Genomic DNA, 22,840 nt, shown 5'->3' on the forward strand with positions numbered 1-22,840 from the left:
AATATTTGTTACGAATCCAATGTCAAATGAACTAAAGGGGTGTTAGAATGGAATGAAATGAATTTGGGTGATTCTAGTGTTTGGTTGGGCATTTTGGAATGGAGTTAAAAAACTCCTTGGAATCAATATCTATCTTCCCCTTCAAGTTTCTAACTTCATTCCCTCCTCCATACATTCTAGAGTGGACCAAATAATAAATACTTCGAATCGGGTTCTAAAACCATTCCCTCATATTATGTCTTTTCATTCTAATCTATTCTGACCTTTTGAACCAAACGCCCCAAAGATGAACCCAATATAGGTAGTTAGGGTAAATAGAGTATGTAGCCTATGGTAGGTCAGAGATTTTAGGGGTTTGAGTTTAGTTAATTAAGGCCCCATTTTTTTGGACTTAATTTCAGTTTATTCATTTCAATTCAACTTTATTCAGTTCATTTCATCTCTTCACTAATTAACTCTTAGGCCCTATTCTTTTCGGCTGAAAAGAGTTGAATTGAACTAGACTTAATGAAGATGAACTAAACCAAAATAAGAGAGAATTTGTGAAGAGATGAGCTGAACTAAACTGGCCAAAGTTGAGCTAAATTAACTGAATTGAATAAAGCTAAACTGAACTGAAATGGGCTGAAACTCAGTCAAAAGGAACGAAGCCTTATTTCAGTTCAGTTTAACCCCATTCAATTCAATTTATTTTAGTCTAGCTCCTTTAAATTCAGATCAGTTGAACTGAATGGAGTTGAACCTTCAACCGAACTCTCACAACTCGTTACCATTTCCTATTGAGTTTGCGCGATTCTATGAGTCGATTTAAAGGCCAAGTCCTTCAATAAGTTAGTTGAATGTATTATCACAAAAAGCAATTATACATAACACTTAATACATAACAACTTGGAAGTAATAACTTCAAAAAAATGACAACAAACAACTAACTAAACCAACCTAATCTATATAATAACATAAAAAGCTTAACTTGACTATTATATTGTGACACGTGTCAGCCTTAGAATCTCTTGGAATGATATGTTTTGTAACATTTTTGTAATCTCATAACTAATTAATTATGGGGCATAATCAATAGTACTTTTATATTTCAAGTCCCTAAGAGCATGTACTATATAGAGTACATTATCCTCCTCTTATTTTTTCTTTTGCCCTCTCAATTTTTAACACATCATTTTCTCTATGGCCCACAATCATTTCCACTATCTTTATCCTCTTCTTATATATTTTTGTTCACAATAGTGAGGATCCTCTTATCTATCCTCTACAATTTTAATTATATTTTAACTTCTATTAAAAGGAAAAAAATAAAATGTAAAAATTAAAAATGAAAAAATATGATTGGCTAGTTGGCCCAAGGGCCAATGTTCTACTTCCTCTAATTTTAGAGGAAGTGGAGAACATCCTCTTTCTAAGAAGATGTTCTATGCATTGTCCACAATAGAGAGGACCTCCTCTTAGATGAAAGAAAGTGCTAAGAGGAGGTTACTTCCTCTCTATTGTACATGCTCTAACTCTTCAAATTTTTAGTTATTTATCGATAATTGATTCATTTTTCCAAAACATTAAACCCATTGTCCACATATTTTTAAGTGAAATAATAGGTGGAGTTAAAACATGGCCCAAATGAAGAGTCATATATATAATAACATAAAAACGCTAGATTGATTAGCTAATAGAACGATACATGGCGGAATATAATTACACGGTAGATTAAAAAATAAAATAAAAACAGAACACGGAAAGACAAAGTAGTAATCATCCATCTTATGTAAACTTTCATCTCTCTGACATTACTTGACCCCATAATCACAATATTTATTTACCTTTAATCAGTGGCGGAGCCAGGAATGTAAGTCAGCGGGGGCGAAAATTTTCAGCGGGGGCGAAACGGTAATTTTATAAGGGGGGCCTAAAAAATATTCGAAAATTTTAACTAAAAAAATCGAAATTTTCAAACGTCAGCGGGGGCGACCGCCCCTGCTAGCCCCTCCCTGGCTCCACCACTGCCTTTAAAGCAAAACTTTTATATTCTACAATTATGAAAATTCAACAAATTTTATGTATAAAAGGAGATCAATTTATAAGAACTCTAACATATTCTTAGAAAAAAAATTGTTTGTTAATTATCTCTTTTTTATAATTTATTTCATTTCATTACTAGAATATTTAATTTACATATTCTATTAGATTTTTCAAAGCTTTCCGTTGAAGAGATAAGAGGAAAAATAGAAGAAAATAGAAGAATATGACAAGCATTTATTGTATAATTCGTTCTTGGCGTTGTTGAATATTGATGAAGTCATTTGATCGATATCGCTGATGATCGAATATGACTATCTATTGTGGTGGAGAGAGGTCAAGCTTTGGTGAACAAACTCTAGTATCTTATCCAAGTTATAATATTAGTTTTTTAGTCTCACATTTTTAATATTCATAGAATGTTTTTGTGAAATTTTTAATGTATTCATAATTGATAATGTATAGTGCATTTGTTTGGATTGTATTAAAGTACAATAGATTACAAATGTATCGACCAAAATCAGTTTAGTGTAATTTATAAGTATAGTAGTCTCTTATATTTTTAACGAAGTCGGTTAAAAGTGTAACGTGTCTTTTAATTTCGAATTTTTAACGTGAGAATATTTCATGAATATCTATATGATTTTATCTATTATGCCCATCCCATTTATTTATTTTTTTCATTTGATTAAACGGTTAAGAGAAATTGTGGGAAAAATATTTTATTGATTAAATATCATTAATTATTTCCAAACTTACAATTATGGTAATACTAGTATACCACCTACTACTTTCATAATATTATCATTTTAGTAAAGTTGTAAACTAAGAAAAGTATTATAGAGATGTCGAGCAAAAACGATATTACTCACTACAACCAAAATAATAAATGCCCTGTTTGGTAAACAGCGGATTAATTTCAGCATAAGCAGATTGCAAAAGCAGATTATAAATGACAGATCTTATTAGAAGGTTTGACTAGCATATTATAATTAGCAGAATTAATTTGAGTGTTTGGTAATTGACAAATTACGATTAGTAGATTTTTACGTTTCTTTGTAAAATGAAGAAAAATTTCCTATTTTACGATATGCTAACCAATATGCTGGGGTAAGCAAGCAGCATATTGTAAAACAGCATATTGACCCCAAATATGCTGTTTCAATATGCTGTTTACCAAACACTAAATTTAGCATATTGATTGGTCAAACATGCTAAAACCCCTGAATATGCTAAAAATTGGCTAATATGCTGTTTACCAAACAGCGCCAAAAACATGATTCAATAACCATTAAAGAAAAGCTAGAGAAGTCCGGTAATTTTCACCGGAAATTAAACTAGTTTGTACGATTCAAAGTCTCCTCAAGACCCTAATAGATCATACTACTCACATTTGCTCAAAGTTCATTATATAAGCAAAATTAAATCAGCGAAAAAAGTGAAATAACAAAATGTGTATACTATCGATTCATGTGAAACAAACCTAAACTCCATACAAATTTCGTAAATTTCACGAGCAATAAAACTAATTTACCGCAATCCACAAGTTAACCTTATCAATAGACCAAGAGGTGTGCCACTTAATCCTTGACTTCCAACTCTCATGGATGCACGTGTTTAGAGAAGAGGTAGTGAAAATCGGTTGTTAAGATATTTTGTTTAAAATATTAATCGTAATTAATACTACCAAAGAATCAGATCAAGAAAGGATACAATGAGATATACAATTACGAAAATACCCCCAACTTTGCTAAAACACAAGGCCTACACGTTTCCTTCATCTACTGCCTAAAGTCTCCAAAATGACCATGTTTGTAGTGAAATGACAGAATTGCCCATGTTTAGATAAGGGAATAAATAACGCGAGTCTACCACGCATTTAAGCTAACCTTTATTGCCTCAATTTAATTGTAAACGAGCCATATAAGTTTTTAATTAATTTACGAATGAGGCCCACTAATTTTGCTACTACAAGTCATTAGCTCAAGGAGCAAAGAGGCCCGATGCAGATGCTTACCCAATTCAACTTCTTGCCCAAACTTGACAAATACTACTACTTCGATTCAGGGACGGAGCAATGAGTACGAACGAGTAATGATATAAAAAAAACTTGGAAATTTTATTTGAAAATTCGAAAAGTTTAAACATCCAGTTGGGGAGAGGCAGATAGCGCTCCTGCATCGGGCCTCCTTGCTTCACTAATGCCTCTATCTCGGTCATTTATTAATCTATTCTATTTTTCGATCATATTATTTGTTTATCATTCTATATTAGGTATACTTGTAATGGTCTGATCTTTCACATCAATTACTGACCACTTGGCATCCAATAACAGAGAAATACTTGTGTTCTTCGGGATGACGTCCTCCTTACACTCAAAGGAGGACCATCCTTCTCATTTTCATTTCTTTGAGCGTAAAGAGGACGTCGTCCCGGAAAACACAAGTATTTTCCCCAATAACAATAAGTCAATAACCAAAAATGGTCCGATGTCAAAAAGAAAGGTCTGTAGACATAATATTAGAAGACAACTACAGAGTAGTAAGCATCTTCTTAGACAGCCTCCAATCCCTCCATTATGCTAACGCTTTACTTTGGCAAGGTCTCTACAGATCCAATTTAGGTCGAAAATATGATCAGAATTGCGGGACTGAATCGAGTTGTTAAGAACATATAAATCACTTGGGATAAATAAGCTTTGATAATGTGGAACTCCCTATAATCCGAGGATCAATCCCCTACGATCCTAAAGAATCCTGCACGATTTTGAATGATCTTACTATTGAAAAGTTTTTGAGCCGATTTGTATCGCTTTACACATTTTGGATCATAAATTGTACGATTTGTATCGCGATTTTAACAATTATGCAAGGAAAACATTAGCATTAGGAGAAATGTGGGATTGAGAAAAGGTAGATTGCAGAAGGATAACAGACAACCACAAAACAAGAATATTTAATATTACTCGTGATATTTAAGCTTAAATACAAGTCATTAAAATCGCCACAAGTTCTACACTTCTACATGTACAAGGCCGATGACAAAATCAAGTCTGGTCGTCTGGATAGGATACACGAGTTTCATCTTCTTTACAAACCCACATCCTCATACTACAAAATGAACCACTTGAAAGGCCTTAATCGTCCTCTTGTTATGTGCATCGACAAGCCTAGTCATCATTCTCGACCTCCTTCAAAATCCAAATCATCAATCAAGGTACAATTAGACACCAGCGCATTTGAGAAAAGCTTGAATGAAAAAACAACTGTTTGAGATGAAAAAATTTATTCACCTTGCCACTGTCATCATCGTCATCCACATCATTAACCTCAGACCCGGATTTGTCTGACTCGTCTTCTCGCTCATCTTCAGAATGTTCAGCCTACATTTTCAACACATTACAGATCGTTATTAGCACCATCACAAACAATTTGAGCTACAAACTTCCAAAAGCACAAGAGCACCAAGTTCAAAAGGCAATGTACTTATGTACCCGTCTCTTTTTGTAAGCACTCATGTTTTTTTCATAGTCGGCCTTCCTTTTCTCCACTTCTTCAACGTAAGGCGCCTTTTCCTTAAAGTTAGAAAACACACAACACAAATCAGTATACAAGAGTTTCACTCGGCTGCACAACAGCAAATTACGAAATTTAAGCAATAGCCACTAAACTTACAGCATCAGACATTGATTTCCATTTCTCTCCAGCGGCTTTCGCAAACTATAAACAAAAGACCGATCTGGTTAACAAAAGCTGTCACATTTTACAAATAATAGAACAAATTCAAATAATCTGCAAATTCAAGAATGAACGGGACTCACAGTAGCAATAGATTTATTATCGGGGTGTTTCTGCTTATACTGAACTCGGAAATCCTCCCTAATATAGACAAAACAACAAACATAAGAGTCACAGCAAGGAAACTAAGGGCATGACAGTAAACCGATAAGGAGAATAGTGGACCAACAAAGCGAAAATTACATGAAAACAAAGAAGGCACCAGGTGGCCTCTTGGGCTTCTTAAGGTGCTTGGCTGTCCTCCCCTTCTTAGCAGCACCTTTTTTCACAGAAAGCCTGAACAAAATTTCCAAAATCAATCGTCATACAAGACAGATTATAGACAGATCTTGCATTAAAAGTGCATATAGCATCATCAGAATAATACAACTGTCACTCTAAATTTAAGAGGTCAACTTATAAAGAACAAGTACTCAAAAGATCAAAAGCAATCAATCTCGGGTTTCCAATCTACCCCAATTTTTCGAATCATTGATTTGGCATGTAAAGAGCTGTGAAGTTGCTATAGTAGACAAACAACAACAAAACCTTAATCCCAAAATGATTTGGGGTCGACTGACATGAATCATCCTTAGAACCGTCCATTGGTGATCACACACCTCAAAAATGTGAAAATAAAGAAAAAGAAAAGTGAAAAGCAAATTGGGAGTGAAACATAATGCAAAAGTGAAGTTAAACTTGTAGGTTTTGAAAATAGATGTAAAAAATAGATCAAAAGACGAAACAATGACTAAATTACAAGCAAAACACGTTTGAGTCAAAAATCATAAATTTTGGTACCATCTTCAGCATACCTGTTCACGGAAAATATTGAGGGTATCTCCGTGTTCCCCAGCAACTTATCATGCTCCTCAATATCGAACTCCGCCTTTGCCCCCTCTTCTAACATAATATCCCTGCTTCTTTTCGCTTTATCTTCCTTAGGCTTCACGGGCGAAACAGGTGGACCATTTTGCACTCTATTCAACATTAAATTAAGCTAAATCAATAAAACATATCTAATTACCCAACTAGCAAAAGTCTCTAATATGATATAATCACTTAATCAGTCAGTTAAGCACTCCTGTTTTTTTCATACTCAGCTTTCCTTTCCGCCGCTTTTTCAATGTAAGGCGCCTTTTCCTAAAGCACATAACACAAACCAGTACAGGTGTTTTAGTTGAATGCAAAACAGCAAATTGCGAAATTTAAGCAATAGCTACAAAACTTACAGCATCAGACATTGACCTCCATTTCTCCCCACCGGCTTTGCAAACCTATAAACAAAAGACCAATCTAGTTAACGTAAGCTGTACACATTTAACAAATAATAGATCAAATTCACATCATCTGCAAATTCAAGAATGAACGGGACTCACAATAGCAATAGATTTGTAATTGGGGTGCAACATTCAAAAGTTTATTTACCTTGCCACTGTTATAATCTACATCCTCATCATTAACCTCAGATGTGGATTTGTCTGCCTCGTCTTCACGCTCATCTTGAGAACCTTCAGCCTACATTTTCAACACATTCCAAATCGTTTTTAACACAATCATAAACACTTCGAGCTACAAACTTCCAAAAGCATAAGAGCACCAAGTTCAAAGGGTAATGCACCAGTCTCTTTTTGTAAGCACTCATAATTCTTTCATAGTCAGCCTTCCGTTTCTCCACTTCTTCAACGTACGGCACCTTTTCCTTAAAGTTAGAAAACACACAACACAAATCAGTATACAAGTGTTTCAGTTGAATGCACAACAGCAAATTCCGAAATACAAGCAATAGCTATAAGACTTACAGCATCAGACATTGACCTCCATTTCACTCCACCGGCTTTCCCAGCCTATAAACAAAAGACCGATCTGGTTAACAAAAGCTGTACACATTTTACAAATAATAAATCACATTAAAATCATGTGTCAATTCAAGAATGAAATGGGACTCACAGCAGCAACAGATTTGTTATCGGGGTGTTTCTGCTGATACTGAACTCGGAAATCCTCCCTAATATAGACAAAACAACAATCATCAGAATCACAGCAATGAAACTAAGCACACGACAGTTAACCAATAAGAGGGATAGTGGACCAACAAAGCGAAAATTACATGAAAACAAAGAAGGCACTAAGTGGCCTCTTGGGCTTGTTCGGGTCCTCGGCCGGCTTTGTTCCCTCTTCTAACACAATGTCCCTGCTTCTTTTCGGAACAGGCGGAGGATTTTGCAGTCTATTTAACAGTAAATTAAGCTAAATCAATAAGACAGAACAATTACCATTTCCAAATTAAAAGAAACGAGAGAAAAGATTGCCAACAGAACAATCAACATCGTCAAGTGAATAGTGTTAATTATGCAGTTATCCCGACTGTAAAATACCCATAATCCATTATAAACGAAAATCAATCAAATGAATGATAACTGTATTAGATCTTGTGAAACAATACAAAATATTACTTCTCTCTCTCTCAATCATTCGTTTGACTTCGATTAAAAAATCCCACACAAATAATAAAGATGCTAAAAAATAGACTGGGACGGAGTGAATACAAATCACGAGTAAGGAAAATGTTTCAACATCCAATATTACCCCTCAAATTAACACCGTCTCCGCCACATTAGAGTATGTAGTTTATCACTTTTTCTTAAATCCTTCTCAAGTAAAAAGGGGACGATAAAATTGGGGTAATGAAACATCACCTTAATAAAGAAATCTAAATACCCACCAATACAATCACAAAAGGCAAAAATTTGAAAGGCGGAGCTTGCAAGTAGCAAGGGGCAGCACTCGGTTACCTACAAGCCCCCAGAAAAAGTTACGATTACCAATTTTTTGCAACTAAAAAACCCTTAAATATGAGACCTTAGCACAATTATAAAAGAAAATTTGCTACCCAAGATTATCAGTTCTAGCCCCGCCCCTGCAAAAATCCACAAAAGCTAATCTATCAAACCAAAATAAATTGAAACCTAAAGGATTGACGACGGGGTTGAGTGGGGCCCAAAGAAGGGGCAATTTTGTGATTAGAGGGTTTAGGAGTACGCCTAGGCTTGAGTTGAAGCGAGAGATCAACAATGCCAAGTTCCTTGAAACGCTCATGGTTTTGTTTGATCCTTTGCTCTCTAATTTGCTCATATTCTAAAGCAGCTGTGTTGGTTTCTAGGAATGGCGGAGGGAAGGGTAGCCAACCATGACGCTGGTAATGGTGCCCACCATGACCTTCAGCCTACATTTTCAACACATTCCACATTGTTAATAGCACAATCATAACCACATTGAGCTACAAGCTTCCAAAAGTACAAGGGCACCAAAATCAAAAGGCAATGTACCAGTCCTTTCTTGTAGGCACTCATGTTTTTTTCATAGTCAGCTTTCCTTTTCTCCACTTTCTGAATGCAAGGTGCCTTTTCCTAAAAGTTAGAAAGCACATAACATAAATCAGTAAAGAAGTGTTTCAGTTGAATGCACAGCAGCATAATCCAAAATCCAAGCAATAGCTACAAAATTTACAACATCCGACACTGACTTCCATTTCTCTCCAGCAGCTTTCGCAACGTATAAACAAAACACTGATCTGGATAACAAAAACTGAGAAAAGCACATCTGAGAAAAGCTTGAATGAAAAAACAACTGATTACAATCAAATTTTTTATTCACCTTGCCACTGTCATCATCGTCATCCTCATCATTAACCTCAGACCCGGATTTGTCTGACTCGTCTTCTCGCTCATCTTTAGAACCTTCAGCCTACATTTTCAACACATTCCAGATCGTTATTAGCACCAATCATAAACACTTCAGCTACGAACTTCCAACAAGAGCACATCTGAGAAAAGCTAGAATGAAAAAACAACTGATTACAATCAAAATTTTATTCACCTTGCCACTGTCATCATAGTCATCCTCATCATTAACCTCAGACCTGGATTTGTCTAACTCGTCTTTTCGCTCATCTTGAGGACATTCAACCTACATTTTCAACACATTCCAGATTGTTATTAGCACAATCATAAACACTTCAGCTACGAGCCTACGAACTTCCAAGAGCAGATCTGAGAAAAGCTTGAAAGAAAAAACAACTGATTACAATCAAATTTTATTCACCATGCCACTGTCATCATCGTCATCCACATCATTAACCTCGGACCCGGATTTGTCTGACTCGTCTTCTCGCTCATCTTGAGAACCTTCAGCCTACATTTTCAACACATTACAGATCGTTTTTAGCACAGCACAATCAGAAACACTTCGAGCTACAAACTTCCAAAAGCACAAGACCACAAAAGTTCAAAGGCAATGTACTTATGTACCCGTCTCTTTTTGTAAGCACTCATGTTTTTTTCATAGTCGGCCTTCCTTTTCTCCACTTCTTCAACGTAAGGCGCCTTTTCCTTAAAGTTAGAAAACACACAACACAAATAAGTATACAAGAGTTTCAGTCGGCTGCACAACAGCAAATTACGAAATTTAAGCAATAGCCACTAAACTTACAGCATCAGACATTGATTTCCATTTCTCTCCAGCGGCTTTCGCAAACTATAAACAAAAGACCGATCTGGTTAACAAAAGCTGTCACATTTTACAAATAATAGAACAAAATCAAATAATCTGCAAATTCAAGAATGAACGGGACTCACAGTAGCAATAGATTTATTATCGGGGTGTTTCTGCTTATACTGAACTCGGAAATCCTCCCTAATATAGACAAAACAACAAACATAAGAGTCACAGCAAGGAAACTAAGGGCATGACAGTAAACCGATAAGGAGAATAGTGGACCAACAAAGCGAAAATTACATGAAAACAAAGAAGGCACCAGGTGGCCTCTTGGGCTTCTTAAGGTGCTTGGCTGTCCTCCCCTTCTTAGCAGCACCTTTTTTCACAGAGAGCCTGAACAAAATTTCCGAAATCAATCGTCATACAAGACAGATTATAGACAGATCTTGCATTAAAAGTGCATATAGCATCATCAGAATAATACAACTGTCACTCTAAATTTAAGAGGTCAACTTATAAAGAACAAGTACTCAAAAGATCAAAAGCAATCAATCTCGGGTTTCCAATCTACCCCAATTTTTCGAATCATTGATTTGGCATGTAAAAAGCTGTGAAGTTGCTATAGTAGAAAAGCAACAACAACAACAACAACAGAGCCTTAATCCCAAAATGATTTGGGGTCGACTGACATGAATCATCCTTAGAACCGTCCATGGGTGATCACAAACCTCAAAAATGTGAAAAAATAGAAAAAGAAAAGTGAAAAGCAAATGGGGAGTGAAACATAATGCAAAAGTCAAGTTAAACTTGTAGGTTTTGAAAATCGAAGTGAAAAATAGATCAAAAGACTAAACAATGACTAAATTACAAGCTAAACATGTTTGAGTCAAAAATCATAAATTTTGGTACCATCTTCAGCATACCTGTTCACGGAAAATATTGAGGGTATCTCCGTGGTCCCCAACAACTTATCATGCTCCTCAATATCGAACTCCGGCTTTGCCCCCTCTTCTAACATAATATCCCTGCTTTTGGTTTTATCTTCCTTAGGCTTCACGAGCGAAACAGGTGGACCATTTTGCAGTCTATTCAACAGTAAATTAAGCTAAATCAATAAAACATATCTAATTACCCAACTAGCAAAAGTCTCTAATATGATATAATCAGTCAGTTAAGCACTCTTGGTTTTTTCATACTCAGCTTTCCTTTCCTCCACTTTTTCAATGTAAGGCGCCGTTTCCTAAAGCACATAACACAAACCAGTACAGGTGTTTCAGTTGAATGCAAAACAGCAAATTGCGAAATTTAAGCAATAGCTACAAAACTTACAGCATCAGACATTGACCTCCATTTCTCTCCACCGGCTTTGCAAACCTATAAACAAAAGACCAATCTAGTTAACGTAAGCTGTACACATTTAACAAATAATAGATCAAATTCACATCATCTGCAGATTCAAGAATGAACGGGACTCACAATAGCAATAGATTTGTAATGGGGGTGCGACATTCAAAAGTTTATTTACCTTGCCACTGTTATACTCTACATCCTCATCATTAACCTCAGACTTGGATTTGTCTGCCTCGTCTTCACGCTCATCTTGAGAACCTTCATCCTACATTTTCAACACATTCCAGATCGTTTTTAACACAATCATAAACACTTCGAGCTACAAACTTCCAAAAGCACAAGAGCACCAAGTTCAAAGGGTAATGCACCAGTCTCTTTTTGTAAGCACTCATAATTCTTTCATAGTCGGCCTTCCGTTTCTCCACTTCTTCAACGTACGGCACCTTTTCCTTAAAATTAGAAAACACACAACACAAATCAGTATACAAGTGTTTCAGTTGAATGCACAACAGCAAATTCCGAAATACAAGCAACAGCTATAAGACTTACAGCATCAGACATTGACCTCCATTTAACTCCACCGGCTTTCCCAGCCTATAAACAAAAGACCGATCTGGTTAACAAAAGCTGTACACATTTTACAAATAATAGATCACATTAAAATCATGTGTCAATTCAAGAATGAAATGGGACTCACGGCAGCAACAGATTTGTTATCGGGGTGTATCTGCTGATACTGAACTCGGAAATCCTCCCTAATATAGACAAAACAACAACCATCAGAATCACAGCAATGAAACTAAGCACACGACAGTTAACCAATAAGAGGGATAGTGGACCAACAAAGCGAAAATTACATGAAAACAAAGAAGGCACTAAGTGGCCTCTTGGGCTTGTTAGGGTCTTCGGCCGGCTTTGTTCCCTCTTCTAATACAATGTCCCTGCTTCTTTTCGGAACAGGTGGAAGATTTTGCAGTCTATTTAACAGTAAATTAAGCTAAATCAATAAGACGGAACAATTACCATTTCCAAATTAAAAGAAACGAGAGAAAAGATTGCCAACAGAACAATCAACATCGTCAGGTGAATAGTTTTAATTATGCAGTTATCATGACTGTAAAATACTACTCCCTCTGTCCCGGTCATTTGTTGTCCTTTTCCATTTTTGGGTGTCTCAGTCATTTGTTGTCCTTTCTATTTTAAGAATGAACTTGATGAGTAATTTGATCATTCTCATTCAATTTGTTCCACTTGTCATTTAGTTATTGGCCCTCTCCTCTTTCCTTGGTCTTTGTGCCAAAACGAAAGGACAACAATTGACCGGGACGGAGGGAGTATAAAATACTGAAAATCATAAATACTGCCATACTGGTAATATCTTCATACCCGTCATGCTCCGCGGTATAGAACTCCGGGTTTGCCCCTTCTTCTAACACAATGTCCCTGCTTCTTTTCGAAACTGGTGGAGGATTTTGCAGTCTATTTAACAGTAAATGAGGCTAAATCAATAAAACATAAAACATACTCCGTATCAAATTAACTCAACAACCCAACTAGCAAAAGGCTGTCATATGACGATAATCAATCAGTTAAGCAACAAGATTAACAAGTTCATCACTTTTTTTTTTAAATCCTTCGAGAATAAAGGGCTCACTAAAGTGGTTGCGCTTCTTTCTTTTGTGAAGTAGCGGTCCTTCGATGCAGTTCTCAACGCAATTTTCATCTTGGGTCATTCGGAAACAGCCTCTTTGTGTTGCTAACACAAGGGTAAGGCTGCGTACATCCGACTCCCCTACCCCGCAATTTGCGGGAGCGCCATTGAGGCAATGGGGTAATGTTGTTGTTAAAAAAAAGGGGACGATAAAATAAAAACGGAGAAAGAACTAAAACAAACATCACATTAACAAAAAATCCAAATACTCATCGGTAACACAAATTCTCATTGAAGACGGACAATATCCGTCTCTTCAAAGAGACCTCTCACAAAGAGCTAGCAAGTAGCAAAGGGTTACACTCGTAACCCCAACTCCCAAAAATAGTTAAAATTATCGAGTTTTGCAACAAAAGTCCTTAAATACGAGACTTTAGCATAATTCTAAAAAAATACGAGGCAAATTTGCTACCCAAAATTTTCATTTCTAGGTCCGCCCCTGCAAATAATGGACAAAAAGCTAATTAAACAACAGTAAAGTGTAACCTGGAGGAACGACGGCTGGGTTGAGTGGGGCCCAAAGAGGGGGATTTGAAAGGCTTAGGAGTACGCTTAGGCTTGAGTTTAAGACAGAGATCAACAATGCCAAGTTTCTGGAAACGGTCACGGTTTTGCTTTATCCTTTGCTCTCTAGTTTGCTGATATTCTGAAGCTATGGCGATTCTTCTTGTTTTCGCCATTGTTGTGGAATTTTGTGTTAGGGTTTTGGTGGGAGTTTGTTTAAGTGTTCAACGGTCCAGAGGTGGAAGAGAACATTACCAAAGTAAGGTGTGTTTCGAGGAGTCTATTTTAGTGGATTTTGTCACTACTTTTAATAGGAGCTTAATACACTATGCTATGGAATCGAACGAAAACTCGTAAATTCGTATGATACCGCTTAACATCGTATATCTCGTGTATGAATATCATGCAAGGTTTATTAGTGACAGGTTAGGAGTTACGTCATCACAAAAGAGAGATTTCTTAATAAGTTAATGAGAAACCGTTTTTTCCAAGTATTGGGGTTATACATTGTACATCACTATAATAGCATATGCAAAATGATTTAAAACCATTCATCCTCACACAAAAAGTACCATGTGATAAATCATATAAATCTCATGATCAAAATTTCAACTTCATATAAAATGATAATCCATGCAATTATGCAAACATTTGATCCAATACTTTGTACTATTAACCATCACAAAATCTCATTGAGAACGGGCACTATCCGTCACAAGCTGAAGACGGATATGCAGCTTGTGACGGATTTTGTGATGGTTAATAGTACAAAGTATGCAAATGGCACTATCCATGTGGTGCTCCATTTCTCCTCCACCTCTCTCCCACTTGCCTTATTGTGAGAGGGGTATAATCCGTCTTCAGCTTGTGACGGATACAAGTGGCACTATCCATGCGGTGCCCATTTCTCCCCCACCTCTCTCCCACTTGCCTTATTGTGAGAGGGGCATAAGGATTACACAATCACTACCTGAGTGATAATAACTGGAAACAAATACCACAAAGGAATGCAAGAAACTGATTTCCAAGGTTCCCTATTTGATCAATTTCAAAACAAATAGGGTTTTTGGAGTAGCTCGTGACAGTGACAAACAAGTCTTACAAGCTGCACTGCTTCCCCCAAATACAAATAAGAAGAGCACAGAGAAATATGGGTTGAGTCGTTGAGAAATGGTAAATTGCACAAGGATTACACAATCACTACCTGAGTGATAATAAACAGGAACTGCACTAAGATTACTCGTGTATGCGATTGAGAAGACATTAACTGCAGAAAATTACACAACCACAACCCGAGTAATAAAAGGGAACTACACTACAACAATTCAACTAATAAGAGGTGATATTAATCATCATATTTAGGCTTAAACACAAGTAATTAGTAATTCGCTACTAGTTCTACAAGCACGAGGCCGGTGGCTAAATCAAGTCGGGATAGGATACAAAGTGACTGAGTTTCATCTTTTTTTAAAAACCCACATTCTAAAACTGCAGAGTGAGAAACTTGAATAGCCTTAAACCGCCCTCTTGATCTGTACCTTCATCGACAAGCCTAGTCATCATCCTCGTCCTCCTAAAAAACAAGAAGCAACAAGGTTTAATTAGACACCAGCAGATTATAGAAAACCTCGAACAAAAAATCAACTGTTTACAATCAAAATAAGTTTATTCACCTCGCCACTGTCATCACCATCATCCTCATCATTAACCTCAGACCTGGATTTGTCTGACTCGTCTTCTGGCTCATCTTCAGGACCTTCAGCCTACATTTTCAACATGTTCCACATCGTTATTAGGTCAATCATAAACATTTAGGAGTTACAATCTTGCAAAAGCACAAGGGCACCAAGTTCGAAAGGCTATGTACCAGTTTCTTGTTGTAGGCATTCATGTTCTTTTCATAATCAACTTTCCTTTTCTCAGCCTTCTGAACGTAAGGAGCCTTCTCCTAAATTAAGAAAACACACAACACAAATCAGTTGAATGCACAACAGCGAATTCCGTAATTTAAGCAATAGCTGCTAAACTTACAGCATCAGACAATGACTTCCATTTCTCTCCACCGGCTTTCCCAACCTATAAACAAGGGTGTAATCTCGTTAATAAAAGCTGTGGACAAATCTCCAAATATTAGATCAGATTCAAATCATCTGAAATTCAAGTATGAAACAGGACTCACGGCAGCAACAGATTTGTTGTTAGGGTGTTTCTGCTTATACTGAACACGGAAATCCTCCCTAATATAGACAAAACAGCAATCATGAGGACCACAGCGAGGAAACTAAGCGCACGACAGTTAACCAGTAAAGGAAATAGTCGACCAACAAAAAGATTACATGAAAACAAAGAAGGCACTTGGTGGCCTCTTGGGCTTGTTAGGGTCCTTGGCTGGCTTCCCCTTCTTAGCAGGGGCACCTTTCTTCACAGCAAGCCTGAACAAAATTTCCGAGATCAATACTCTTTCAACAAAACACAACTTATGGACAGATCTAGCATCAGAAGTGCATATAACATCATCAGATTAATATAACTGACACTCTATTTTTAAGAGGTCAACGTATAACAAACAGCTACTCAAAATCAATCAATCTAGACTATAGTTTTCAACTTCATTTATTCACATAACTAACTTGAGATAGAAAGAGCTGTAAAGTTGTTACAAGTACAAAAGTCCATCGAAAAAACGGAAAAAAAAAACAAGAAATCGGATGTCAATTATCTACACAGTGACAATAGCTAAATTAAAAGGCACGAAATAGAGCAAAAATCGATACAGATCTGTAACTCCTTTAAATGTCAAAGTCGATTTTACGATTACTGATCAAAATCCGATGCCGCAAATGAACTTATAGCAAAATCTAAAACAAAACCACAGCTCATGTTGACCTCAACAAATTGACCATAACGCTGAACAACAACAATTTTACAGGGGAAAAAGGCAAAAAAATAATAAATTATTATACAGAAGACTTAAATCACAAATTAACTAAAACTAAACAAAAATTAACACAATCAAAATTCATACTCATTCTCGAACATCAATTAACTTCAAAAATATCTAAATCAAACCAGATCAACACGTAGCGAAACGTTCCAAAAAGCAAAACATGAAGAAAATTAATGAAGATGTTCATACTCATGCTCGAACATCAATAAAACGCCAGAAATAAGTCACAAAACCAGATCAACAACAAAGCGAAACATTCAAAAAGCAGAACGAAGAATATCGGTGAAGATAACTACCTTCCTTCGGCTTTTTTAGTATCCGCCTTAGACTTTCCTCCCTTCATTATAACTACTGTAACATAAACACAAAAACGCGATCAAACATCAAAATCATAGCAAATAAATCGACAAAATTAAGCAAAAAATCGATTAAATCAGCAATAACAAGCGAACGAATCGACAATAATAAGCAGAAAATTTGAGGAAAACAATCGAGAAATCGAGTAAATTAGAGAAATAAGCGAAAATTTGACAATATGAACAGAAAATTTGACAAAAACAACAAAAAAATTCGTCAACAACAAGCGAAAATTTGACAAAAAATAAGCGAAAAATTGTACAAATTAAAGCAAAAAATGGAGAAAAAACAAAGAAAAAGAGGAGAGAGATGTCATACCAGAAAGATAGGGTTAGGGTTTGAGAGAGAAGAGAGAGATTGGGGAATGAAAGAGGGGAGAGGATTGAAGGGAAGAGTTGGGAAGGAAGGGGGGATAAAAGGAGGAGAGTTGAAGGGTGTTGTTGGTATTTGTTTTGTTATTCTTTCAGCGAGTGTGTTTCAATTCTGTGTTAGTGTTTTTGTTTCTCTTTCTCTACCCTTTGCAAATTTAGGCGGGTTTTTGAAATTTGGGATTTTATTTTGCTCTTTTATTTGTTTGCCACGCTAGCTATCCGTCCCGCCTTTGCTTCTTTCTTTCTATTGGTCCGGTTTGGTTTTTGTGTTTTTCGGGGTGTGTTTGTTTCATCATCTCCCCAACGGCTCTTTTTTTTTTTTTTGGTGATCGCCATCCTCATGCAAGTATGCAACGTCCTTCAAGACTCAATGCTCATCATCATACGGGCCAACGAAATAATTGGTTGACCAATATTGCTGAGACGTGTGTTACTCCCTCCGTCTCAATAAATTATTATCTATTCATTTTTACACAAAGACTACCAAAATAAAGAGATTATTACCACTTGCATACACTAGACACTTGTTTAATATTTGCCTTAAATAAAAATAGATAACAAATAAATGATACACCTCAACATGAAAATAGATAACAATTTACCTGGACGGAGGGAGTGCTGCATATCATTGTCATGATATTTATGGCGATGTCTTTCATTCGGGGTCTTAATTTAACATCCTTCAAGACTCAATGCTCAACACACCAACGAAATAACGGTTGACCATGATTGCTAAGATGTGTGTTACTAAGATGTGGGGGCTAGGGTCGGGTCAGTCTTGGGGAGTGGAGGCCCTGAACTGGCAAGGTTGGACAAAAAGGTTGGTGGATTGAGAATGAGTGAGCCAGTGACCGGCCCGGTTGGGGAGGTGGGTTGGACGGGCTGTGTTAGCGGGCCAGAGACAAACGGGACCTGTTGACCGGGTCGGGCTGTGGGTCGTGTCAAGGTCTCTTGCTATGACCATTGTGCCCGTGTAAAAGTATGACATTTTGTATCTTATGTGTTAAGATATCATAGGTCATGCATCAAGATGCATCTTTGATGTTTATTTTATGTGTTGCCCTAAATTGAGGAACAAAGAATTACGCATCGACGTATTACATCAGATCCTTTTATTAATTGAGTTTATATGTAATTTTTCTAAATTTTTAATGTTTGTAAATTATATTTTATTTTATTTTTACGTCAAAACTTAAAACTAACTTTATTTATATGTATAATTTTGAGCAATATTGTATTTTTTAACTTAATATTTAAGTGGACGAGCTTAAAAACTCATAATGTATAAAACGAAACTCGAAAATTTTATTATAAAATTCAGAAATTACACAACTAGTTGTACAACATCTGATGTATACTCTATGAACTAATAAATTAATTGTGGATTACTCCTTGCAGTCTTAATTAGTGATAGGCGTGTCGTTGGGGTTTACCAAACACATTTATAAACTTAACTTAGCAAAGCGGTAAGTCAAGGTTGATTCATGGAACGGGGATGTCTAAAATTGTTCATACATCTAATTAGAAGTGCAAGTTGTCACGATCTGAGTTTGGATTCAAGTTCTAAATTATGAAATGTAAATAAAACAATAAAGTAATGTAAACTAGGGCAAGGAACTAGAATAATCGATATAAAATCAACAAAAGAGGAAACTAGTGTTAGTTGGGTTCATATGGGGTTGATTAAGAATCTACTGGTTGGTAATTAATTATCATTTGGGGTTCTATTTGGTTGATGAGTTGAGTCTCTCTATCTTACGACTCTACCCAAGGCAACACGAGTTAGCTCTCTAGTACAGAAGGTCCTCCTACCAAAATCATGCACGCTTCTAATGACATCTAAGGCTTTCGATCTTATAGATGCGTAAAACAAGCAATAAAACTTGAGAATTGATCATTCACGCATTTCATCAAACACATTGTGTGCAAGGATTGGAAATAAAACCATTAATCAATAATCATACACAACAATCATAGATTAACCCTTAATCATGTCTTCATAATCCCTCTATAACCCTAGCCTAATCACTACTCACTCATGACTAGTGAAAATATGCTAACAATAACATAAAACATGGAATCTAAACTAAACATGACGATCTAAAGCAAGTAATTAACAAACTAAACAAAAATTAACAAATAACTAAAAGGAGATTAAAGATTATACCAACTAATTAGGAGAATGATAATAATATATAGATGAAGAAATAAGAAAGGATCCTGAATTAATAAGAAGATTTTGTCACCAATCTTCAACAATTAACTAGTCTAGAGAACTAAGCTAGATTAAAGAAAGATTAATGCGTAATTATGGAAAAATTAAACTATTTAGAAAAGATTAAAGACTAAATGTAGATCTATGGTTTACTTAAGCTAAGATGATCTAAGATATACCCCAATTACAATTTATGGGTATATAAGGCCCATCATTAAGGGTAGTGAACTCTATAAAGAAAATGGGGCGGTAACAGTTTTATCCGATCGGGTAAAGTCTTCCTCAATAGTCATCATGAACACATGTAGCTCTAATTCTCCCTCTTCTCCCTCAGATAGGCTCTCCTGCCAGTTAGGGACCAACCTTACCCGTTAGGGAAGGGTGATAGAGTGTCCTTAACGGTATGTGGGCCCTCTAAATAGTCGTGCCTCGATTTTCCTTGTTCGGTTTCCTTTTGTCTTCTTGTGATTGTACTTGGATGTCCATGAATCCTCCTTTTGCACTCAAACTGGGGTAAAAACCGCTCCATTTAGTTGTTTACCCGTAAAACCGATCATAAAGCGCAAAATTGCAAATAGGAAGGAATTGTCACCAAATATCGCTCATAATAGTGTAAATAGCAAGGGAAATGGGACGAATAAGGGCTTAGAAAGTGCATAAATTGAGACTGTATCAATTAGTTGATTGGTTGATCCAATGTTCGTCCGGGTTGTTGATGGTGTTGCATGTGAGAAAATGTTACAACATTTCTTTGTAGTAAATACTGTATCGATATATATTGATTGAATGTTTTGTAATATCGCATATTAATGTTGTTATATAGTGGTTAATCTTCGTTGATTTCGCTAACTAAGTGCTCTAATAATTATTTGGAGATTACTTCATGTTCAAATTATTGTTTATTTTATCGGAGTTGTAGAAGACTTGTGAACACCTGTATGAAAATGGCTAGACTAATAACGTAAAAAATGAAAAAAAAAATGGAGGACATGCTAATTGCATACTTTAGAGTGAAACCTTAAATATCTTCAAATCCAAATGTAAAATTATCCCATGAACATATTGACAAATATTGTAGATTAAACTATCTGCATCCAGTCTAAAATGCACTTTGATTATTTATTTATTCGTAATTTACGTATTACTCGTTATCTCAAATCCACTGGACCACCCTTTAGACTTTACCATGGACATCGTTGTTTGTTACCTCCGTTAAGCCTTAGCCAACCTCGCCGTGCCGCTAACAGTCTTTTCTTGGATAGAGCCTTGTCTCATCAGTCGTCACTATGAGCCATGTCATCTTTCACGAATATATCAGCTCTCCCTCAAACTTAGGAGTTCCACGCCTTATATTGTATCATTTGTATGCCACCTTCAACTTCTTGAGCCTGATGCTTTTTCTTATGCCTAGCCCAAATCGATTGGGGTTTGGTATTACTTGTTGTGTGGAAACGTTGATACCTCTAGTTTGGCCTTTAATGCGTCAGGTCCTCGCGGATTTACTATCGCGTTCCTTCCCAAAAGGCTTCGTACTATTAAAGTTAGTAGATACTATAAATATATTTTTCCACTTTTACACCGTCAGTGTAAGACATGAATTTGCACCCTAACCTGTATTAATACATAAAACCATCAATTGGGTTTCAACATTAACTTAAATTATGGTAACAATGCTATCTCACACTATTTTGGACAAATTATGTTTGAGAATTTCTATTAAAGCTATCCACCTTTTTTGTAAAATGGCCAATCTATTATTACAAATTCTCATTGAAGACGGGCACTATCCGTCACAAACTGAAGACGGATAGTGCCCCTCTTACAATATGCAAGTGGCACTATTTATGGGGTGTTTCATTTCCTCCCCACTTGCCCTTTCACTTGTCTTATTGTGAGAGAGACACTATCCGTCACAAGCAAGACGCTTTGATCTATTATAAAGGATTGTCAATGAAAATCAACAAATATTTTTTAAATTTACATTAAATTTATTATTTTTATATTTATTTATACAAAATTTGAATGTGCAAAAAAAAAAATAATTATAAGTTTAGTTAAACGAATATCTGTTTATTGTCACAAATTCTTTTGAAAGACGGTAAGAAAGACAACATTTTTGTCAACCATTGTATTTGATGAAACTATTTTTAGTAAAATTTTCGTCAACTCTTGTATTTGTCGATACTATTTTTAATAGTTGATAAAGTCATAAGAGGTGACGCTCATAAATTAAGTTTAAATCTCATCAGCATCAAATTTGTCATTGTGGTTTCCATTAGACCTCCCTAAAACAACTTTCAATAACGCCGGTGTGGGTGGTAAGAGATCTCATCTCTTAAACAAGTGGTCAAGGGTTTGATTTCCGACTCTTTCGAATGAAAATCAAACTTGGGTAGGTCAACTCATTAAATTGTCTTCAATACCTCAAAAAAGATTGTATCAGATGTCGGTAGAGGTCCTGGTCAACACCAATAACGCTGGTGAGTCTAGGGGCGGACCCACCTGGTAGCAAGGGGTGGCAGCCGCTACCCCAAACGTAAAAAAAAATCGGTTAAGCGTACGAATTTTTGCTACTCCAAATATTGTTGAATAGTAGTTATGTATATATGTGAATTATATATATGTAAGAAACATCAAGTAGTATAGTGGTAAAGACTTTGGTTTTTATATTCATTATTTTTGCTACCCCAAATTTTACATTTTGAGTCCGCCTCTACCGGTGATACCTTAGTTTGATACCTATTCTAATATTCTTATATTTTACGTAGTACTTATTTTTGACATTCGTAACCTTTTTTTGGACTTTCGGTTCCTAATTTTACAATGTTTGTACCCGCTTATTATTCCGGTCTCTTAATAAGATGGTCTCCCATGAAATTTACTTAGCTAGTGAAAGCATAAAGATGAAACAAGTAGAGAAAAAAGCCGTACCATAATTTAAATTAAATTAAAAAAAGAATATATCAGGAATTATGCATTTATGCCCACTTTAATCGCACACTTTAACTTTCTATGGTGCACGTGGTTGGATGAAACGCCGATAATAATCGGTCATAAAGATATTTTAATTAATTATTAATTAATTAATTC

General features: G+C 35.9%; 1 protein-coding gene across 16 annotated transcripts; it reads right to left on the minus strand.

The window, feature by feature from the left end:
- Positions 1-4,965: 4,965 nt before the first annotated feature.
- LOC141586477 (high mobility group B protein 3-like) lies at positions 4,966-17,770 on the minus strand. 16 transcript variants are annotated; one of them, XM_074407703.1, is made up of 33 exons: positions 17,483-17,770; positions 17,104-17,155; positions 16,197-16,292; positions 12,343-12,400; positions 12,195-12,239; positions 12,014-12,094; positions 11,821-11,910; positions 11,625-11,669; positions 11,492-11,535; positions 11,219-11,380; positions 10,596-10,688; positions 10,436-10,493; positions 10,290-10,334; positions 10,109-10,189; positions 9,903-9,992; positions 9,678-9,767; positions 9,456-9,545; positions 9,128-9,208; positions 8,768-9,024; positions 7,909-8,028; positions 7,749-7,806; positions 7,601-7,645; positions 7,420-7,500; positions 7,227-7,316; positions 7,031-7,075; positions 6,898-6,941; positions 6,614-6,778; positions 6,003-6,095; positions 5,843-5,900; positions 5,697-5,741; positions 5,516-5,596; positions 5,315-5,404; positions 4,966-5,212 (listed from the first exon to the last, which is right to left on the minus strand). In XM_074407703.1, exons 2-33 carry the CDS (start codon positions 17,148-17,150, stop codon positions 5,192-5,194), a joined length of 2,589 nt encoding a protein of 862 aa, XP_074263804.1. In that variant the 5' UTR covers positions 17,151-17,155; positions 17,483-17,770; the 3' UTR covers positions 4,966-5,191. The 16 variants fall into 16 exon arrangements, with proteins under 16 accessions (XP_074263804.1, XP_074263803.1, XP_074263802.1 ...); XM_074407702.1 differs by having other exon boundaries at positions 17,104-17,158; positions 17,483-17,765; XM_074407701.1 differs by lacking the exons at positions 16,197-16,292; positions 17,104-17,155; positions 17,483-17,770 and adding exons at positions 12,503-12,622; positions 13,032-13,124; positions 13,843-14,213.
- Positions 17,771-22,840: the final 5,070 nt, after the last annotated feature.

The sequence above is a fragment of the Silene latifolia genome, chromosome 6 (assembly GCF_048544455.1).
Source record: "Silene latifolia isolate original U9 population chromosome 6, ASM4854445v1, whole genome shotgun sequence".
NCBI classification, from domain to species: domain Eukaryota; kingdom Viridiplantae; phylum Streptophyta; class Magnoliopsida; order Caryophyllales; family Caryophyllaceae; genus Silene; species Silene latifolia.